Source organism: Ailuropoda melanoleuca, chromosome 8 (genome assembly GCF_002007445.2).
Source record: "Ailuropoda melanoleuca isolate Jingjing chromosome 8, ASM200744v2, whole genome shotgun sequence".
In the NCBI taxonomy this organism is placed as follows: Eukaryota; Metazoa; Chordata; class Mammalia; order Carnivora; family Ursidae; genus Ailuropoda; species Ailuropoda melanoleuca.
This window is the reverse complement of record NC_048225.1, coordinates 7,863,429-7,885,325: the sequence shown is the minus strand read 5'-3', so window position 1 is coordinate 7,885,325 and position 21,897 is coordinate 7,863,429. Positions and strand designations below refer to the sequence as shown.

The 21,897-nt window shown below is 43.2% G+C and overlaps 1 protein-coding gene across 2 annotated transcripts in view; it reads right to left on the bottom strand.

The window, feature by feature from the left end:
• Positions 1–3,399: 3,399 nt before the first annotated feature.
• C8H11orf53 (chromosome 8 C11orf53 homolog) overlaps positions 3,400–21,897 on the bottom strand; it is a 32,074-nt gene continuing 13,576 nt past the window's right edge. For both annotated transcript variants that reach the window (XM_019801644.2, XM_002921108.4), the window contains exons 3-5: positions 8,263–8,305; positions 5,409–5,713; positions 3,400–4,170 (exon numbers count right to left, since the gene is read on the bottom strand). In XM_019801644.2, coding sequence (XP_019657203.1) covers positions 3,769–4,170; positions 5,409–5,713; positions 8,263–8,305 — 750 coding nt within the window. In that variant the 3' untranslated portion in view covers positions 3,400–3,768. The remainder of the gene's footprint in view (positions 4,171–5,408; positions 5,714–8,262; positions 8,306–21,897) is intronic.

The following is a 21,897-nucleotide window of genomic DNA, read 5'->3' as shown; positions in this document are numbered from 1 at the left end:
TAGTTTTTTTTTTTTTTTAATTTATTTATTTAACAGAGAGAGAGAGACAGCCAGCGACAGAGGGAACACAAGCAGGGGGAGTGCGGGAGGAAGAAGCAGGCTCCCAGCAGAGCATGGAGCCCGATGTGGGGCTCGATCCCAGGACCCCGGGATCATGCCCTGAGCCGAAGGCAGACGCTTAACGACTGAGCCACCCAGGAGCCCCTCATCAATAGTTTTTTAAGCGTTACTGATGTTTTATTTCTTGTGAATGTATTATTGAGATTTACATATTTTAAAAAGGAGCACAAAGATACTAGTAATGCTTATTTTTTAAAAGATTTTATTTATTATTTTTGTGAGAGAGAGAGAAAAGTTGGGGGGGGCAGAGATTGAGAGAGCACAAGCAAGAGAGAGGGGAAGGGCAGAGGGAGAAGTAGACTCCCCCTGAGCAGGGAGCCTGACGCGGGGCTTGATCCCAGGATCCCAGGATCTGGACCTGAGCCAAAGGCAGACACTTGACCGACCGAACTACCCAGGTGCTCAAACAGTTATATATATATATGTAAATATATATATACATTTATGCGTGTGTGTGTACATCTGTATGCATGTACATGTATATTTTACTATTGGGATTAGGAACTCTTTTTCCTTTGTGGAATTTCTTGCAGAGAATTCTAGTACTTTAGAGGACTAGAGAATTTCCTCCCCTACCACAACAGTACCATTATATTCTATTATTAACCAAGCTGTAGCAAGTCATACTGCTCATTTAAGAGCATTTATAAAACAAACGAGGTAAAGATGCGGTTTTCTTTCATTCCCTGGAGTTGCATGACATTACAAGAGGAACACAAACACTCTCGACTACATGCTTTTAATGTCTGTGTCCAGTGATTTGGGGGAGGATTGTGTATACTGCGGTGTTTGCAGGGGCAAATTCACTCTCTGGTTCTTCTGACATTATTATCTAGCCAGCTTTCTTGGGGAACTTGAACTTGCCATCACCATTTCTGCTTACCTTCAACCTTAAAGGACCTAAAAGAGATAGTGTTTTGAACCTGAGTTCTCTGATTTTCCCTGCTTTCCCCAGGAAAGTTAGGAATCTGAGGATAGCAGGTATAGGGAAGGAAAGGGAGATAAGGATGAGCATTTTTTCCCCCTGATGCTGGCATTGTGCATTATTATGACCAGACTAAGTCCCCAGCATGCAGAGGGACATAGAGCATACTAGAGTGGGAAACAGGATAGAGAGATAGGATTCATTTCTGTGTCATAATTTTGTAGCTTGGTTTCACTTTTTGACAAAGTATTGTCAATTCCCAGAACAATAAACCTGAACCAAATTGAAATATAGTAATAACATAGAAACACACTGTCAAGCTCACTAGAACTCCCCAAAATCATTTACCACTTGGAATTACTAACACCACTCCCCAGGCCTCCATCCCCTTTAGACCAGGTAGCTGAAATGGATACTAGATGCAATATAAACCTTTCTTGTAAATTAGTTCTGTGAAGCACCATGAAAGGGCTTGGAGGCTTTAAGAAGAATGTGGATCGCACTGCACTCCCTGCACTTACCTCCGTTCGGAGGTCTGGACACATACTGATGGTCTACACAGGAGAACTGTGTTGTGTGCTACTTTGTAACAATGGTCAGCAGCGGATGACTGGAATTATTATGAAATGTATACAACCAATTTAGAAAAAAATGGCTTTTGAGACCCAGATCTCTTCTTTCAGATGCAGGGACCTGGATGACAGATGGCTCTGCCAAAGATCCTGGGACCAGGACTGAGGAAGTCTCACTGGACTTAAAGAGTAGCTTTCTTACCCACAGTGGAACTTGCCCCTTTCCAGTGAAGAGCTAATATGGAGCAAAGTAAAGATCAGGCTGTGACAAGGTGTGGTGAGAGGGAGGAAGTAGGGCAGGGGACCCAGGGGAGGGCAGCCCAGTGTCTGGGGACCATCAGTGTTCCTTCCTGATCTGCTCCTTTGGGAATGCTCTGTCCCATGAGGCTCCGTATCCAAGCATTTCCATGCGCACTCCATAACTTGGGAGTGTATTTGCTTAACCAGAAAATATCCACTAAGGCACAGAGGAGGAGGAGTATCAATTAGTCACTTCTAAGTGTGAATGACTGTCCGTATTTGTTTTGTCTGGACTCCTACACCAGGGGTAGAGCATGGAACACTGTAACAGAAGATGTGATAGAAACTGTGTTGAGTGGCTTTAGATAACCGGGTGGAACCAGGTGGAACCAATGGGCCCCCAGGAGATGGAAGGAAAAGGCATTGGGTCAAGAGGGACCAGAGGGGTCAGGAAAATGTGATAAGGGAATAAAGGAAGGAAGGTGGCAGGAAAGTAGTAGAAGGCATGGGGGTGGGACCCATGGGCCTAGACCTGTGCTTTGCAAAGTCAGTGTGTGTGAGGTTTTATGACAGGCTCGGCTTGCAGCCAGGCCCGCTGTTTGGTGGGAGTTACTGTCAACTGGCAAAGGAATCTACCCCGATCAAATGTACATGAGACAGAGGGAGGCTCCAGATGTCAGTGTCTTCATTTATACGTGGTAAGAGCTGTCCGTTTTGGACCAATGAGCCACCAGCAAGGTCTTCCTTCAAACGGCACGTGTTGTGGGTCTGGCTACTGGTGCACACCTGGCCATAGGTCCTTCTCCAAAGCCCCTGTACTTCTTGGTATTTTGTGGTCTGTTGTTTCTTGCCAACAGCCCAGCTATGCTCTCGGCATTTTCTTTCTTTATTCTTATTGGATCACAGAACACTGCTTTTACTAATCCACTCTGATGACTATGGGTTTTTCCATCAGAAAAACAATGTCTGGCTTAATTAAGGCTACAATGGATCAAAGAAAGTTTTGGGCCCATATTGTTTTTTGGATTAGACCCACTTTTGGACATCCTAGACTTTAGGGCAGGGTCAAAGCTATGTATTTACGAAGTGATAGTCTCCTGACCTCGTCGTATTTTAACCACAATAAAGCATTTACATATGGTGCCGTATTTGTTACTGGGCCTTTACAAGTCACTAAGGAGAGAAACATATAATAATACTTCCCTCTTTTAAAATAAATTTTTAAAAAAAGATTATTTATTTATTTAGAAAGGCGGGGAGAGTCAGAGGAAGAGGGAGAGAGAGAATCTTAAGCAGACTCTGCACTGAGCACAGAGCCTGACGTGGGGCTCGATTCCACGACCCTGAGATTACGACTGGAGCCAAAATCAGGAGTTGGACGCTCAACTGATTGAGGCACCCAGGCACCCCAATACTTTCCTCTTTAAAAAATCACATGGTATAAAATGAGTTTTATGTGCCCTAATCTATATTATATCCTATGCTTTCTCTCTTATTATAGAACACACTTAGTTCATAACTAAGAAAAGCAGAACAGGAAAATCAGTATATTTCATGATCCGCACAAACTTTTTAAATGTAATTTAAGAAAAATATGAGTGCTAAAAATGGTATTTCAAAGGTAACAGAAATTCAGAACGTAATGGGTTACTAAAGTTCCAACCATACATGAGTACCAGGTGTCTCACTAGAATACAGTCCCTGAAATCCTGAATTAACATCACGTTGTATTTCAGTGGGATTGTGGAAGGAGGCTTACAGATGAATACCGTGGTGGTCCGCTTACAAAGGGTGGCTTGATGGCCTATTCTAAAATCCAGCTCTCAATGAGCTGGAAACACCCTGCAAACGATCTGTGAAATACAGAACCCAGCTAAAAGAAAAGCACGGCAGGAGTCCTTTGGGCACCCCTCAGTAAGCTCTGCGGCATTCGTATGACCCCCACGCCATGTTCCCGTCTTCTTTGGTCCATGAAGTAGGGTCCTGAAGGCCGGAGGTGTCTGCCCCCTCATCTGGGGAGAGGGGCACCACCTTGTGTGGCAGGTCATTGGACATCGTCATGAAAGGGGTAAAGGGATAGGGGGGTGGCGTGGGGTATCCCGGCACGTGGTACAGATCCTCCAGTGCATGCAGAGAGTAGGACGGAGCCCCAGCCAGGGGGGCCCCCCAGCTGGAGTTCCTGTGCGGGGTGGTGCTCCCTGACTCCAGCTGGGAGAGGCAGCCCGCGCTGGGTGGCAGGGTCTGCAGGGTGTCGGTGGGCACAGGGTCGGCCTGGCTGAGACCACCGGGCACCGTTTGCTCCCACGAGTCCCTCTGAGGAGAATGGAAAGGTCACTGGGATTAGTCACTAGGGGGTACTCTGGTGCAGACAGATTTCCTCACCAACACTGGCTGCCAGCTTCCAGAGCGGCCTCAGGTTCCGGTCTCCTCCCTCTGCCGTTCCCACCTCCTTACCAGGTAGTTCCTCTGGTGTTTGACACCAGCAGTGAGAGCTTTAGTTCCTTTCTGACTCTAGCATTAGACTCCTACATACATTACAATTCCTTTCCCAGAAAACAACATTAAATGAGTAAAATGAGAGAACAACAGAATGAACATTTATACAGCATTTTACCATTTCCAACAAACTAGGTCTTGCTTTCCTTTTGAGCTTCACAACACCTGGGGTCCTGAAACGCCCTTTCCACACTGGGAATGTCAGCTCCGGGTACTCCCGAAAGAAGTAGGTCTCTAAGCTACATGACGGGGTTCTGCCCACTGTAAGCCAAGGGGTAGGAGCTTCCATAGGCTTGGAGCTGGAAAGATCTGGGTTCAGTCCATGTCTGTGCCAGTTACTACCTTCCTGACTGAGTACCTCACTCTGTTCATCTGTAAAATGGGGCTTTAATAAGGATATCTGGAGTTGTTGCAAGTTGTAAATGAACAAAGGCACACAGAAGTTCCTGGCTGGAGTGGATACTCCATAATGCTAATTCCCAGCCCCTTCACCCCCCTTTAGTCTAAAGTTCCATCTTTAGAGAGTCATTCCTTTGTAGTTGAGAGCTTTACAGTTTTCCATAAGATGTGTGTCAGTATTCTTCAGATCTTTATGAACTCACCTCTTTGTTGGAATCCGGGGAGAACCAGATTCTATAGGGTAGAAATACGGTGGGGAGGGGCGGCTTGGGGACTGGGAGGGCAGAAGGCCTGATGCACCGGCACCGGCGGGCAGATTACAGCCTAGTCTGCGGGAGATGGGACCTCAGTGTCTTCCCTTGTGTGAGGGAGGAACGATGGGGGGACATGGGGCAAAATCAGCAGAGTACTAACAAAACGGATACAAACCCTGCCATATAGTCGTCCCCTCCCAAGCCCCTGGGGAGACCCACTGGAGGTCGTGGAAGTGGGAATCCTTGAGGGAGTCCCCTCGGAGCCGGTCCTGGTGGAGCAGCCTCAGGGGTGTGCAGGGCGAGCCAGACCCAGCCTCCACCTGGGGCCAGGCGCCTGGACTGCCCAGACGCGCGCGAGCCCGGCCTCGGCTACCCGCAACCGTGACAGAGCTGCATACTCACAAGCACGAAGTGCGTCGTGGGGTCCCCGGGGAAGGGTGGCGGCAGGAGCGGTGGCAGGGGCGAGGCGCTGAACAGAGAGCCGGTGCTGGGGGTCAGGCCCGGGGGCCGGTGGTCTCCGTAGGGCTCCGGGAAGTAGGGATCCAGGAGGCCTGGGTGGCTCTGCCCCGCGGGGGCCTCGCAGGCAAAGGGCTTGGCCGCTGGGCCGGAGGTGCACATGTCGCCTGCGAACTGTTTAGTGTTGTGGAAGTCTGAGTCGGAGAGGAACGATCTTCTGACCCCATAGTAACCTGACATGACCGGCGAACCTGCAGCCAAAGGGAAAACAAACGGGCAAAACTTTCCGCCATGGGAAGTCCGGGCCTCTCTGGCAGCTGACACTCTCCACGGGGGAAGCGGTCTGTCTAATGCAGGCCAGACACCAAGATGAACATCTAAGTAGAGACAGGTCTTGAAAAGCATTAAATATTGCTGCATTGCCCCCTTTAACTGGTCCAGCCCAAATAACTAATATGTTTAACCGTCTCTCTGCCCTTGGAGATGAGTTCATTTGAGACGGTGCAGTAACTCCTCTCATTCACTCACTCAACATACATTAGGCACTTTCCGTGTTCCGGTTGCTGCCCTAGGAAAAGTTTGGGTGTGAAAAGAAAAGAAAAGAAATCCCTCGCCATTCACATTCTGCCTAATGAAGTGTCCTTTTCCCAGCGTCTGAGTTGGGTCCCCATATACGCAGGACAGCTAGCAGCAGTCTGCCCTTGGGCTGGGTATCTGAGACTTGGTATCTCGAACCTCGCGGAACGACAGCCCCACCCCCGTCAGAGGCAGGTCGCATGCTTCTAGACTTCTTTGCATACAGACCTTCCAACATATGTCTCGTACCTAGCAGGCGTCAAGAAACGGCTCTCTTGCTTTGGGATGATAGAGCTTTTGCGCCAAGTCAGAGGACTACAAAAAAATGTGTTTTCTGGCTTTGAAGAGTCTCGTGTTATTTGCTGCCCTCTTGTGTCCATGCGGAGTCCCTGACTCAGTTCACCTGGGCCCTGGGAGAGTTTGGGAAGAGAAGACCTCGCACGGGAAGGTTCCCTTGGGGGAAAACAGGGGAAGAAGCTGAAGCTAAGGAGAGTCTCATTCATGGCAAGGCCAGGAAAATTGTCCCATAAGGGAAGAGGGGTGTTTGCTACAGCCTTTCAGACCCAGTAGCTCAGCGGTAGCAGGAAACCCATCATCATTTAGAACACGTTCAGGGACATAGACTCAAGCTCCGTAAAATGGATGGGTTAATGACTCCAGCTGGTGGTGGATGTGGTCTAATTAGCTAAGACCTACACCTTGAGGTCACAAAAAAGGCTGAGCCGGGAGGAAGATGCAGGCGCTTGTCTTTCTTACCTTCCCCCAACCAGAGTGGGCCACTTGTGGACTCTGTCCCTGCCCTCTCTGTTCATCCACAGGGAGAGAAGACCGTTCTCCTTTGTTATTATGACACAGTCACACATTACTCCACCTACACGGCACTTTGGCCCTTGCCACACAGTGTGGCACTTTATATTATGCTCACTGCTCCCTCACCTGAGTTACACCCCTCTTTCTAATCCATGGGGCAGTTCCATGGGGCAGGGCTTACGTCTTATACATTTGCTGTAAATCCAGCAGTATAATACTGTGTTCAACAATTATATGTAAATTTATGCATGCATTCAGAAGAAATCAAAACTCCCTGTAGAAACTTACAGCAAATTCTACTCACTCTACTTTCATCTTAAATTCCATAGCCCCAAACTTCTAATCTGCTCATGAATTTGACAGCTGTGGTTAGGGGTTTCATCATAAGCATACTTCCATAGAAGAAAAATATCTGTGCAAGTGAAAATTAATATCAATAGATAAAATTCTGTTTCATGCCATGAATTTATATTCATGGGAGTCGTTAAGGCTGAGAAGAGAATGAGGAATAGGTAAACAAGGCATCCAGGATCTCACGTCTTCGCTTCCAATTTCCCAATAAAAACAACCACCAAGAAAAAAACCTGTGCTCTCTTAAGCATATATTTTTCTCCTTAAAAAGGGGAAGGACAATTTGAGATAGCAAGAGAAGCTGCAAAAATGTCCTTCTATAGATGGGAGCAAATGTAACCAGATTCCGGTGATGGTAAACATGATTAGAACATACACCATGAGACATTCAGATACGTGAGATCTCCTATTGCTCTCATTCCTCTCCTTATCCAGCTCTGAAGCTTACTAAAATTATTGAGAAAGCCTACGCCACTTCTGAGTTTGGGATCTGAAAGGAGTGTGTGTGTGTGTGTGTGTGTGTGTGTGCGCGGGCACGCGCGCACATGCACACAGGTGGATGGGAGTCCCCAGCCCTATTACTAAGAATAAGAATGCCCCTTTCCCATCCCTGCAGGAGTATTTAATGAGACCTATGTGTTGAAATGAGGACCAGATGCTTATCTAAGTGCCTGACCTATAGAGAGCACCCAATAAATGGTAGTTCCTCCATCTGGCCACTGGTCTTTTTCTGTTTTAAAGCAGGTGCATAATCTATCAGATCACCGTGCCAGCATTTTAGACATTTTAAAATTATATCAAGGGCCTAATTACTATTGCTTCTGCTCACTAAGCTTCTGCTGGGCAAGGGATGGAAAGGCTGCCTTCAAGACAGAAGGAAATTTGAATTCAGGAATGACTGAATTAGGTCTGTCTTCCCTGATTTTATATTTCAAAAATACCTAGTTTGAAAAAGTAAAGTTTCCAAAGTGCTGTAAGGCCATTATAAAAGAATGGAAGCCCCAGTGCCTGACTTACACGCAAAAGGGAATTAATTAGCTGCTGGTTGGACTCAAGCACTCACCTGGCATGTGAGCAGACGCAGGCGGGGCGTCGCGGGCGCTGCTCTGGAAGGCAAAGAGAGCGCAAGTGTTGTCTTTAGTTGCAAGTTTGAATTAAAAAAAAAAGATTAGGAATACATTTTACAAGCTTTATTTTCTGATACTAAGAAACATATTGGGGGTTCAACAAGGAGGGCAACCAAGATTAAGAATTCAATACCACGGGGCGCCTGGGTGGCTCAGTAGGTTAAGTGCCCAACTCTTGATTTCCACTCAGGTCATGATCTTACGCATTCTCTTGTACCACCCTCAGTCTCTGGAATCTTCTTACATTCCTGCTTCTGTCGAGGCTTCTTTATCGCTGTGGGACAGCCAGCGCTGTCCCTGCCCCCAGCCCAGAGCCCAGCTCTAGCACCTGAGGACCCTACAGTGGTTTCCCGATTGCAAGTCTAGTTGATCCTATTTACTGCTTGATGAAAAGAAGCCTCTTGTGTTCATTTCTCCTACACGGTGTTGCCTTCTACCTGTGGTGGACATTGCAACCCTGTGTTCATTGTTTATGGTTACCCATAGCATTTTACCTTGTATATGTAGCAAAGACTACAAATGATATCTGAAAACTCCCACTGACAAAATCCTTAGAACGTTAACTCTCACTCTGCCTGTCCTAACCCACGTGAGTACGCTATTCTCTTGTATTTTAGCTTGTTTCTTTCTATTCCATCTTCCCAAAGTAGACATCGTAATTGTCATCATTTTATTAAGTTAATCTGTATTAGATTTTCTTACATGTTCACCGTTTTCTTTGCTTACTCTTTTTTCAGGCTTTTCTTTTTTTTGATTCATTTTCCATCTTCTAAAGTAATCCTTTAGAAAATTCCTTTCTTGTAGGTGATGGTGGTGGTAAAATGTTTCAGTTTTCATTTATCTGAAAATACCATGTCTTTTTCTCTCGTACTTGAAAGATAATATTGCTACATTCACAATCGTAACTTTAGGTTATTCCTCTCTCAGCACCTCAAAGATATCGCCTCACTATCTTTTGGCTTCCATGTTGCTGTTGACCTTGCAGTTATACTTTGGACAATTTTTCTTTCCTTTCTGACTGCTTTCTAAAAAAAATTATTATGGAAGTATAGTTGACACACAATGTTATATTAGTTTCAGATGTACAATGTGGTGATTTGTCAATTCTATACGTTACTCAGTGCTCAACCGTGGTAAGTGTAGTCCCCATCTGTCACCCTACAATGTTACTACAATATTATTGACTATGTTTCCTGCGCTGTACTTTTCATCCCTATGACATTTATTTTGTAACTGGAAGTTTGCACCTCTTAATCCCCTTTACCCATTTCACCCATCCCCCCATGGCAACCACCAGTTTGTTCTCTGTATTTAAGAGTCTGTTACTCACTCAGCATTATACACTCTAGCTCCATCCATGTTGTTGCAAATGGCAAGATTTTATTCTCTTTTATGGCTGAGTAATAGTCCACTGTGTGTGTGTGTGTGTGTGTGTGTGTGTACACATCGTCTTTATCCATTCATCTATTGAAAGACACTTGGGCTGCTTTCATAAATTGGCTATTGTAAATAATGCTGCCATAAACAGAGTAGTGCAAATATGTCTTTTTTGAACTGGTGTTTTTGTATTCTTTGGGTAAATACCCTGTCATGGAATTACTGGATCATAGGATAGGTCTATTTTTAATTTTTTTAAGGAACCTCCATACTGTTTTCCACAACAGCCTCACCAGTTTGCATTCCCACCAATGGTGCACGAGGGTTCCTTTCTCTCCACCTCCTCACCAACACTTGTTTCTTGTGTTGTTGATTTCAGCCATTCTGACAGGTGTGAGGTGATATCTCATTGTGGTTCTGATTTGCATTTCCCTGATGATGAGTGATGCTGAGCATCTTTTCATGTGTCTATTGGCCATCTGTATATCTTCTTTGGAAAAAAAATGTCTATTCAGGTCTTCTGCCCATTTTTTAAAATCTCTGTGTTTTAATATACTCCCTTCATCTTCAAGTCTCTTCAAATTAATCTCACCTTACCTCTGGAAAAGTTTCAATTGTCCTCTCATTATATATCACCTTGTCTGTATCATCCCCATTCTCTCCTTCGGGGACTCTGTTTAGATGTATGTTAAACCTTTTACCTTTATTATCTATACCCCCAAATTTCCCATTATATATTCTCTATATCCATGATTCTCTGTTCTGTATTTTGCTATAAATTGCTATAGGCTTCTTCAGATCTACAACCAATTCACTAATTCTTTCTTCAACTGTAGTTAATTTGTTGGTTTACTCATATACTGCATTTTAAAAGTTATCAATGAATATATATTTTTTAATTTCTATAAATTCCATCTGATTTTTTAAAAATCTGCTTGGTAACTTTTGATAGTCTCTAGTTGACCATTTGCTATTTATTAAGTTACCGTATATTTTGTATTTGGTAATTCTAATATCTGAAAGTTCTGGAATTTAAATTTATTGTTTATTGTTTATGCTCTCACTCATAGTGGTTGGTTTCCTTATGCATTTGGTGATTTTTGGTTGAAGCTTATATCTGGTTAACCTTAATCTGTAAAAATCTGGTGTCCTAATTTGAGACTGCTTTCCTTCAGAAGATTTACGTTTATGTTTCTAGGGAGCCAGCTCCCTTCCAGTTTCCCCAGGTTAATCCTGGATCCCAAGTTCAGCTCCCCAACCGTGGCAACCATTCAAGGACCAGTTCATGCATAAAGCTGATTTGGACATCTGTTCTCAGAGGAACTTGCCTTTTTGGTGTAATCACCTTCTCATCACTAAATGGCTTAATTTCTGATAAAATCTTTCCCAGCCCCCCATGCCAACACTCCTTCCCCCACATCCCCTGCCCCTCTGCTTTGGAGATTTCCTTTACTTCCTGCCAGGTCAACAGCTTATTAAAATGTGTTTTAAGCAGGACCCAGTTTTGTTGTGGGTGAGATCTCCCCACCCCCAGACCATCTAGTCTGACCAAAACAAGTGAGTAGCTAAATATCGCAACTAGATGTAGATACCTTTCTATTTTTGCACAGCATAAAATATTTTATTTTCCCATAATCTTCAAATTCTCTTGCAGAGATTTAAATTATAATAGAAGTAATTCATAAACCCATACTTCTGATTTCCTAAGCAAACTGTTTACCACATGCCCAGATGTGTTATACATGTTATCTAATTTAATTATCACCACAATCCTCAAAGAAAAGTAATATTATTCTCATTTAAATGATGACGGACTGAAGAACAGAGAAATAACCCACGTTATTTAGTAGGTGGAACTGATAGTGACGGTGGTGGGTGGGATCAAATAAGGACCTTTGGAATTTCAGAGCCTGTTTCTTAACTAAAGCACCATGCTGCCTCCCAAGCATTTTAATATCTCAAAAATGAAAATAGGAAAATATACGTAGCTTAAATTTTTTTTTTTAGTATACGGGAGACTTAGGGACATCCAGAGAGAGCATGTAATTATGCGAAAGCTCAGAAAGAGGACTTAGTGAGATTGATTCTTTCCTGTCTGATGCATACATATCCTTAGTCCTTCAGTGGATACGCTATTTGGGGGGGGGGGTCAGCTTTATTACAGTACAATTTACATATAATAACATTCCCAAATTTTAAACATACAATTTGATGAATTTTGACAAATTTTGATAGACTCTTGTGACCCACTTCTATAGTCATTTCCATCAAATCAATTATTTCACAGCTCTGAGTGCTGCCCTCTCTATGGTGACCTGGGAAATACTTAAGGGGGTAAATATAAAAGGCCATGATAACACACCACATCAGTTTGCCTCACAGAACATCGAACTGAGTTCTAAGGCCCTGGGTACGGACCGGGAAGGGCTTCCCTGGACAGATTTCAGAGCTGGTACTTACTCCCCCATCTCATTCTCGGATTTTATAGGTTGAGAAAGAACAACCTAAAATATGAGTCTTTAGCATGTCACTGGTTGCCGTTAGACAGACGAAGGGAAAACTCTCATTCCTCTCTTCCTTGTTCAAAATATTATGTTCATACAGTTGCCTCTTATCATATGAATCCTCCAGGAATAATATTGAAATTAATAGTGAGGAGCCCATAACTTTTGACCAAGCAAGATGGTATATAATTTTTATTTTGCATACTGCAAACAACAGGATCTTGCAATGCCAGGTAGCCAAATTCGGAGGTTTATATTTGAATGAAATTTGCCAGTCTGCTACTTCCTGTCGCTAACACAGCAGCCTCGCAGCTGCCCCAAAAGCCCCTCCATGAAAATGAGTTAATTTGAACTAATGGGTCACCGAGGTAGTAAGGTGATAAGATTAGGAGTTTCACCTTGAGTACATTTGTCATCATTTTTATGACCCTATAATATTTTAGGTGCCAACGGAGTTAAAGAAATATATTGAAATGTACTAAGGAAAAGATCTCCAAATAGCATTAAGATTTTTCATACTGGTATATAATTTATTTTTAAATTCTAATGACATAGTTTAGAAAGCATCTCTTTAATTTTTGCTACTAATGCTAAAATAATAGTAATCACAGCCCCTTATGAGTAGCTGGGCTCCCTTTTAAAGGAATTCATAGCACTTTATATATTTAATATCTCACTGTCATCCCACATATGGTTGAGAGACGGGTCAAGCTGGTGACACTATACTGAACATTCTAAAACCATGTTTGTTTGGTTTTTTTTTTAGATTTATATGTTTATTTATGAGAGAGAGAGAAAGAGAGAGAGAGAGAGAATGGGTGGGAGGGAGAGGAAGAAAGAATCTAAAGCAGAATCCACGCTGAGAGCAGAGCCTGACGCAGGGCTGGATCCCACGAATGTGAGATCATGACCTGAGCTGAAACCAAGAGTCAGATGCTTAACCAAATGAGCCACCCAGGTGCCCCTAAAACCATGTTTTAAGATCTGGATTTAGACCCACCATAAGTCATATGATTTTCCTCCAACTTTGAAATGAATGTACAGTTAATGCTGGATGTAACACAGTGAGTCTTTAAATGGTTATCCATGTTAGGTTGGAATACCTTCTTCTCCCAGAAGAAAATGGGCGTAGAGAACCAGATGCCTTTGTTAATGTTAAAGCATGTACTAGCAGCGGGGGCATCCTGATTGGTGTAATATCTTATACCGTGAATGAACTATGCCAAACCCATTCTAATTCTATTCGTTTTGCAATGTTTGAGGAAGGTTTTGATTTATGGGCTACTTATCTGAGCTACATAGTAATTTAACCATAAATTTAAAAAATCGTCCATGATGAATGGGAACTATAGTTCGAAGCATCTATCTACCATGTGTCAGGTGCTTTATATGAGGTTATCTTATTATAAACTAGATATTACCACCTCAGGTTAACAAATAAGGAAACCAAGCATCAGAGAAGTTAAGTAAGGTGCCCAAGATTGCCCATCTAGTAAATTCCAGAGCTAGATTTAAACCCAGAGTCTCTGACTCCCAAATTTCTGCTCCATCAAGCTCTTAATGACAGAACAAGAAAGTTCTCTGCACCTGCCCTTCCATCAAATCAGACATTTCCTGGGCACCTCTGATACGAGAGGCATAGTGCCGAATGTTGCATGAGCGAGACAAAAATGCAACTCCAGAGCTTAGACTGGGATCTACCTGGGGAGACAAGCCATTTGTGGTAGATTAGCTATGGCCACAGTTGCTTTGCTGCCTCTTCCACCAAGAAGTGAAGTCTGTCCCTCTACCCCTTGAGTCTAGGATGGTTTTGTAACTTGATCTAACAATGTAACAGAAGTGATGTGTATACTTCAGAGTCTAGGCCTCAAGAGGACTTGCAGCATTCACCTTCTCCTGCTTGAAATACTGCCTTATGATCTCTTAAGGAAGTCAGTCTTAAATCCTGGAGGATGAGTGACTGTGGAAGTGAACTCCTGCGGCCAGTACCATCGGCCAGACATGTGAAGGAGGCCATCTTGAACTTCCAGCTAAGGGCAGCTGCGTGACTGAGCCCCGGGGACACCAGCAGAGGAACATCCAGCCAACCACAGAATTGTGAGAAATCATAAGTAATAGTTATCACCTACTAAGGTTAGGGTGGGTTCTCACGCAGCAACAAGTAACTGGTGCAGACATACTCCTACTCATGGTGCAGAGCTCGTGGATTCCAATGCAAGCTAGATCATATAATGTGGAGGTGCGCTGGAGGTGAGTTGCTGCCGGGGGGGGGGAGGGCAACCAAACACATTATATAGTGGGAGATTCTGGAGTCAATGCACCTGGTTTCCAAGGGCATGGCCCATGCTCTACATTCTTTGGAAGTCAGACAAGGGGGAAACTGAGAGACAGAGGATTTGAAATGGACACTGAAGGATGAGGGGATGCAGATAGGAGAAAGGAGGCTCCCAGGTGTGAGGAATTTTGTGAGCCAAGTACAGAAGTGGGAAAGCACAACCCTTCTTCAAGAAATAATAAGCAAGTTGGTTTGTCAGGAGCAAGATTTTCACTGAATTGGTTAAATAAAAATGTATTGCATGCCTACTATGCATCAGGATTATGGTAGTTTCCAGAAGTAAAAAGACGAATAAGGCAGGGTTCTGTTCTTAAGGAGCACACAGTTCTATAGCGAAGACAGTTGCCTAACTGTATAAACAGGGTTGAGAGGACTAGCATTTCACGAATACTTACTTCATGCCAGATTCTATGGCAGGCATTTTGAGTATATTAGTGTGTGTTTCATCATTTTTATTAAAGATTCATATTTATGTGATTTATGTACCCTGCACTGTGCTGAATGACAGACATGCATTATCATCACATCCTCACTATTAACTAATGAAATAGGTTGTTGTAAGTTATCTCTAGACTGTAGATTGGGAAACTAATCAGACAGTATAAAGGACTTGTCCAAGGTTGCAAAGCCAGTAAGTGACAGAGCCTGATTTTGTGCAGGTAGGGGGTGGGGGTGAGGGGCTGCCTTCTTGGGGGAAGGTGGCTGAACATACTTATTGTGGGAGAGATCTGAGTCTGGTTTTGAAGGGTGAGAGGAAGTCAGGAAGCAGAGAGGATATGGGCCATTGTATTTGAGGAGAAAAGCGAAGGCTCGAATGTGTGGCCAGCATGTCAACGACATGGAAATGTGTGCAGGAAGCTGGCCGACAGAAGGCTGAAGAGAAGCTGGTGGAGGATGTAGGAGCCAAGTTATAAAGGGCTTTTATGAGCCATGCTGAAGAGCTTGGACTTTGTCCAGTAGCAGGCAATGGTCTTTTAGAAGCTCCTTAGCCATGTGGACATAATGGTATTGGCATTCCAGCAAATTTAGTCTGGTGATGAAAATGGTGGGTCAGGAATGGATGACGGGTGAGTGTATGGGCTACTGCAACTGAACAGAGATCCAGCGATGAGGGGGTCCGATGGGCTCTCCATGGGGGTGGAATGTCAGGAGGTCAGCAGGTACCATTTATATCAAACTCGACGTGGCTTTGTTTTAGAGCCTTCCAAAGGCTGACACTCGCTGTGTGAGTGGTGCCAAGGGCTGCTGGCCACCTGTCCCAGTTGTACCAATTCCTGGGGCTCTTTCTGTCTTTTCTTCTTTATCACCAACTTCCCCGCTGACGCCTGTGTATGAAGAGGGGGGCTGGCACGTCTCCCTCAGACTGCACTATTTACAAAGAAAAACCCCCTACATTCCTAAATGATTTAATGGTATATTGTATAGGTCCAGTAAACAATTGTGAGGAAGGAATAGCGACACATAAGCCTTAAGAGCATTACCTTTTGTCCACAAAGCCCTCGACTGCAGAAGACGTACCTCACTAAGCACCTGCCCGCCTGGCTCTGTGCGCTCGGCTTCCGTTACCACCAGCCTCTGGCAAAGCAGGACGTGCATGCAATTGGCGTAGAACGGAGACAAAAGAGGGTTAAATGATTTGCTTATAGTCTTCAAATAGTATACGTTAAAACTGAAGACTTAAAGTCTTGTTTAGATTCTCTCTTGGGCGAAGGGAATTTACCACGAGAACATTAATTTATGCATGTTTGTAATAGGGCATGTAAATATTGAACATAGATTTTGATGTTCATTGACTTGTTGGTACAACAATGTTATTTCTTTTTAATAAAATGTCACAGCAAAGTTCTGGAAGACTGTACATGGAGCTAAGTGTGGTGACCTTGGGGCAGTAGGACAAGGGGATGGGGAATCAGAAGAGGTCAGCAGACTTCTATTTTTACTCTATACCCTTTATTCTCTTGGAAATTTTACCGTGCATTCTTTTGTAATTAAAACAGCTCCTTAGTAAAAGTTAACAAAATGGAATTTAGGTCATATCTTTATTGTAAATCTCAAAATAAAAAAAAAAAACGAACTATGATTCCAAGTGTCCTTTGAAAAACTAACACAATTACAGAATTCTAAATTTCTGACAGTTTCTTGACATTGTACTGTTAAAACGCTCCTGCTTGGCACAAATGATGTCCGGGCTGTCTGTGAGAAAGTGATTCCTGTTGCCTAAGTTACAAAATGAAACACATTTCCTTTCACCCCCGGTGTGCCTTCGGAATGCTCCTTGTATTTATGCAGCTAAGTTAGAACAACAGGAGCCACAGGGGCTGCTCGGTGATAAACGGTCCGGTACACTGTGGCTAGAACAGCATATGCAGACCTTGAGCCCGGCCAGATGGACTTGCCATGGCTGTTTCACTGCAGAACCTGATGATTTTTGCAAGCTGCAGGAAAGAATTCACCACCAGGAAATATTTTAGATGTCATGATATTAAAAAGAAGAAGAACTACAGAACCAAAAGAACAGCTGAAAAAATAAGTTGCTTGCAAAAGGTTCGCCTTTAGTATTATTTTTAAAAAATTTTTGCAATTGTGAAAGAGCAGGTGGTTGGGTGGGGAACGTGGAAAGCCCTGGAAATGTGGTTCAGTTCTATAAACAAGGCAGGATAGTGGGCTAATTAAAGTCAGACAATGGGCTATTTTGAAAGGCCATTATATATAAAGCGTTCATTCAAGTGAATGCCAAGGACGTAATATGTACCTCTGTATTCAAACATGGGCATTTTGAGTTGACAAGGCATTGCCTGCTCAGAAAATTTTTTTTTTCTTTTTTAATTCTTTCTGGGCTCACAGAGGGCGTTAGCTGGCAACCTTAGCAAGCAATATGCAAAGCACTGCAATATAAATGGAAGCAAAAGGTGTGGGGGAGACACTCCTGGGATAGACACTGATTACCTTGAAAACATTACAAATAAGTGGATCCTTCTGCTGGCAATTCAGGAAAAAAGTAGCAAGGGCAAGTGAGATGCACTTGTTAAAGAAAAATAATAGCTTTCCTAAGAGATTTAACAATCAAACACAAGAGGAAGAGGTACTTCTAACAAATAAGAAAAATAAAACACTAGCAAAGCAGGAAGACAAACACTGGGTCAGCTGATGACCATTTGCTGTGTCCAGGCAACCAGGAAAATCTTACTAAAGCCAAATCACATTGTAGGATGGGTTCAGTTCATGAGAGTTGAGATAAAAAGTAATTTTAAGAAATCAGAGAAGAGCATGGGTATTTCTTGTAATAGATGTACAGATATTTTTTGCACTTGTATGTCTTCAGAGCTTGGGACCACTGCCCAAATCTTTCCCTTCTTCTAACCGTGGATTCAATTTAACAAGTGCTCTGTTTTTTGATTTGACAAGACAGTCACAGCTGCAATGGCTGGGATTTCTTCCTTGAAAACGGAAAGAATGGCCGACTCCCTAAATTTAAAGCATGGGTAATCAGTTCATAGTCTTCTTTCTTCTTTTAGCCTCTTCATTATTGTAGCACCACATCAGAATACCAAAGAGAAGTACCACAGTCTATAAACTGTCCAAATTTCAGCAGGTTTTGGGAGGTATATCTTGATTAAAATTGGATTTTGATATCAGTAAAGGCTGCCATCTGTCTTTAGCATGGAACACTACAAATTGGCTTAGTGTCTAGGAAATGAGACCATTGGTGGTCCACCTCTCTTCATCTTTTCCCAACCTTTCATAGGAAGTTAAGAGCATAAGGAGAATACTCTCCCTTTCCTTAGTGGCTGTTATATTTATCAGGAATATGCATATGAGTCTTTAGTGTGTGAGATCATGAGAGAATGCTGGACACCGTGGAGACTGGGAGAGTATCTACAAGGTGGATCACCAGAGAGCGCAGGTCAACTGAGCTGGTAAACTCTGCATTTCCCTGGCCTAGGCATCTGTCTCTTCCAGCCCTCAAAAGGGAGCCGATATGCTGTCTGCCTTCTCAAGTGGGAGAAGTGACATTTGACATCCATTCCCAGGACTGAGCCATGGGCTGCCAGCTTCTCAGCAAGTGAGGTAGTATTCAAAACCGAAACCGCGCTTCATCCAGAGGCGCAGCAGGAGAGTGAGCTATCGGCAAGAGGAGAAGCTCAGTGACAAGTAGGCTGGGTGAGGTAGGCCCTAGAGATCTCCAGGAGAGCAGCAGGGAGGCGTCTGCAAGGTCCGGGCGGTTCAGGAAATGTTTCCCTCTTCTTACAGAGAGACCAAGAGATCAGAGGTCCAAGAGTGGTGGGGAATGACAGAGAGGAATGACAGTCTGGAAGCAAGTTCTAGGACAGAGCTAGAGATAGGTTCTAGAAGGACATCAAGAACTTTTTGTGTCTAGTTCTTTCGAGGATGTCTGTGTATCATAGAAATGGAGGGTGCTGGTTCTGATTGAGACTGGGTGTGGCATCATCAAACAATCTGTGGAATCACTGCAGGGACAGGAGGGTTGAGAGGGATCAAAGGTCATGACCGGCACCCAACAGCATGCCTGGAATCTGAAGGGTGACAAGAGAACTGAGTGGAGGTCCTGAGGCAAAGTGGTTATTCCAAAGCTAGTCTTTCCTTGGACCAGAAATGTAGATTAAGAAGGCAAAACAAAGGCAATCCAACAAACCTGGGTCAAATCTATGCTCCGCTGCTTTCTACCTGATATTTATTTTCCTCATCTGAAAAATAGATATGAGGGCCACCCTTCCAAGGCTGTTGTGCTTCTTGCTGATCAATGGCATATACCATAAAGTATATAAATGAAAATATTTGTAAGTCCCTATTTCAGAGCTAGCAGTAGTAAATGATAGCTATTATTATTCAACATTCTTATGTACCCCAGAGAGAACCGAGGTGACAGGAGGAGACCCAGGCTTCGAAGTCACCTCCACGGTGCCGCCCATGCCAATCTTTGACTAGACATGAAAGTCAGTGTCAGAGCACTTGCACTCCACATAATTGGTCTTGTGCTTTATGTGATTTTTCTGCCCCCATTTCCCTTGCAAACTCAATCTGCAAAGCTCTGCTCGAACTAGAGGAAAGGGGATTTAACTTTCTCAGAACAGAGAAGGTTCAACTTGGCCTTGGAAGTTGGGGATAGTGTTGTCAGTGCGTGGGACATGTTCCGAGGTCAGGAAAAGCTATCAAGCCAAACTGAATATTGAGATGGACTCTCTACTTCTATTCACAAGGACACTGAGACCCAGTGAGAAGAAAGGAGTTGCCCGTGATCGCCGAGAGCCAGGAGGAGGGGTTGAAACAGACAGAGGAAGGAGCATTTTTCTTTTGGTGTAGAAGAGATGTCCTGGATGTGTTTTTTCAGAGCTCCAGAGAAATCAAAGAAATCTTGAGATGCTATGATATACAGTTGCCAATTGCTTATTTTTTTAAACACTTCATGAGAAATCCAAATGCAAATTGCAGATACGGACATCGCAATGTTTACACTCGGTGGTAACTGAAGTGTGCATGTGATTGGTACTGCAAAACAGCAGCTGGATGTATAACTAAGCAAACCTCTAACTAGCAGTCTTGATAGAAAGGCAGGCAGTTATTATGGATGGAGCTAGGCAATACACATCTGTCTCACAGTTAGAGTTTTGCTATCTGTCAATAAAGATCAAACACTTTCAATTACTCTAAGCCATAAATGCACTATATGGCACCCATTTACCTTCTGTTACTCCAAATTTTTCCATCAATATGTACTGTCGTCATACTTCTTTCTGTGTTTACAATGCTTTCCTTCCAGAAATAATTAGGAAATATTATTAACCAAGACACCCAGCTGAAAATATGGCTTTTCCTATGTGTTCTTGGTATGGAGATTTCAGCAGGTAATTTAAATGTAAGGATTTAGGAAAATACAGAAAAAGAAAATAAGTGTAAGTTGTTACGACTTGGAAAGCAAACAACCGAGGTTGATGTAAAAGAATCATGACGCGTGGAAACAGCTAACTTTTGGTCTGTACGTGTATATGCTATTTATAATTCAAGACTGATATAATCCAAATATATTTCCCGCTTGGGCTGTCTCACCTTATCATTTTCTTTCATTCAGGCTTTCCAAAACAACCTAGAAATCTTCACGTATTTTCCTTCATATTTATGTAGAATATTGATCTAAAATAACTTTACTATTTCCTTATTGTTCCTCACTCTAGCATTTTGATGAATGGGCAAAATAGCTATTAGCATGCCCATAAACCGATAAAAGAAACTGAACAGCGGACCCCAATCACAGGCTCATCCCTCACGCCAGCTGTTGTGTACTCAAAGATTTTAAACGAATCTTTATGATAGCTCAAGAAAAACCTGATTAGAAAGCTCAAGAGACTGCAAATCCTTCAACCAATTTCAAAGCAAAATGAATAACTGTGGCTATTAGCCTTACTGCTTCCTCTTGTTATCTCTTTTTGTTCTTTACTATAGATAACTGAGAGTTCACTGAATTTTATGATGTTTTTAAACTTTTTCAATAATCTGCTTTTATGAAACTCAACTGAAGTCATGTAATTGAAAAAAAACATGCAACAAAAACCTACATCAAAGGTCTAATTATATATATTTTCTGGTACTAGATGTGGGTGAATGGCTCATATTTTAAATATTCTGATAGAAGATCAGGTAGTGGAGTAAAGAATAACACAGAAAAAATGGAGAAAGAAAGAGAAAAATCATTATTTAAAACCAGATGTCTACAGTAATAGTGTGAAACCACAGGCTCATGGCTAGGATGTATAGAAGTGGTTTTAAGTCCAGTCTTTGGTGAAAGGGATTTGTCTCCTTTTGATTTGCATTGCGAAGATGTGAAAAACATTTCACGGTATCAAAAACAGGTGTTCTTGAAGGAAATTGTGGTAAAGATGGATTGACACAGCCCGCATAAACTTATCAAAGTGTTGTCACAGAGAGTAGAGCACCAATTTGGGCATCAATGGATACTTCCTGAAGGATACTTATCCAGAGGGTTGTACTTTTCATCATAGATGTGTATTGACTTCCTAGGTCTCCTGTAACACATTGCCACAACCTGGGTGGCTTAAAAAAACTGAACTGTCTATCTGTATGGTTCTGGAAGCCAGGAGCCCAACTCACCGTGTTGGCAGGGCTGTGCTCCCTGTGGGACTCTAGGGGAACATCTACCCTTTGCCTCTCCCAGCTTTCGGTGGCCGCCCACATTCCTTGGCTTGTGTCTGTGTGACTCCAAGCTCTGCCTCCTGACTGCCCTGCCTCTTGCTGTTTTGTGTGTCTTCTCCTCTGCGTGTGTTTCTCTCTCAAAGCCTGTCTCATGAGGATGCATGTAATTGCACTCAGGGTAATGCAAG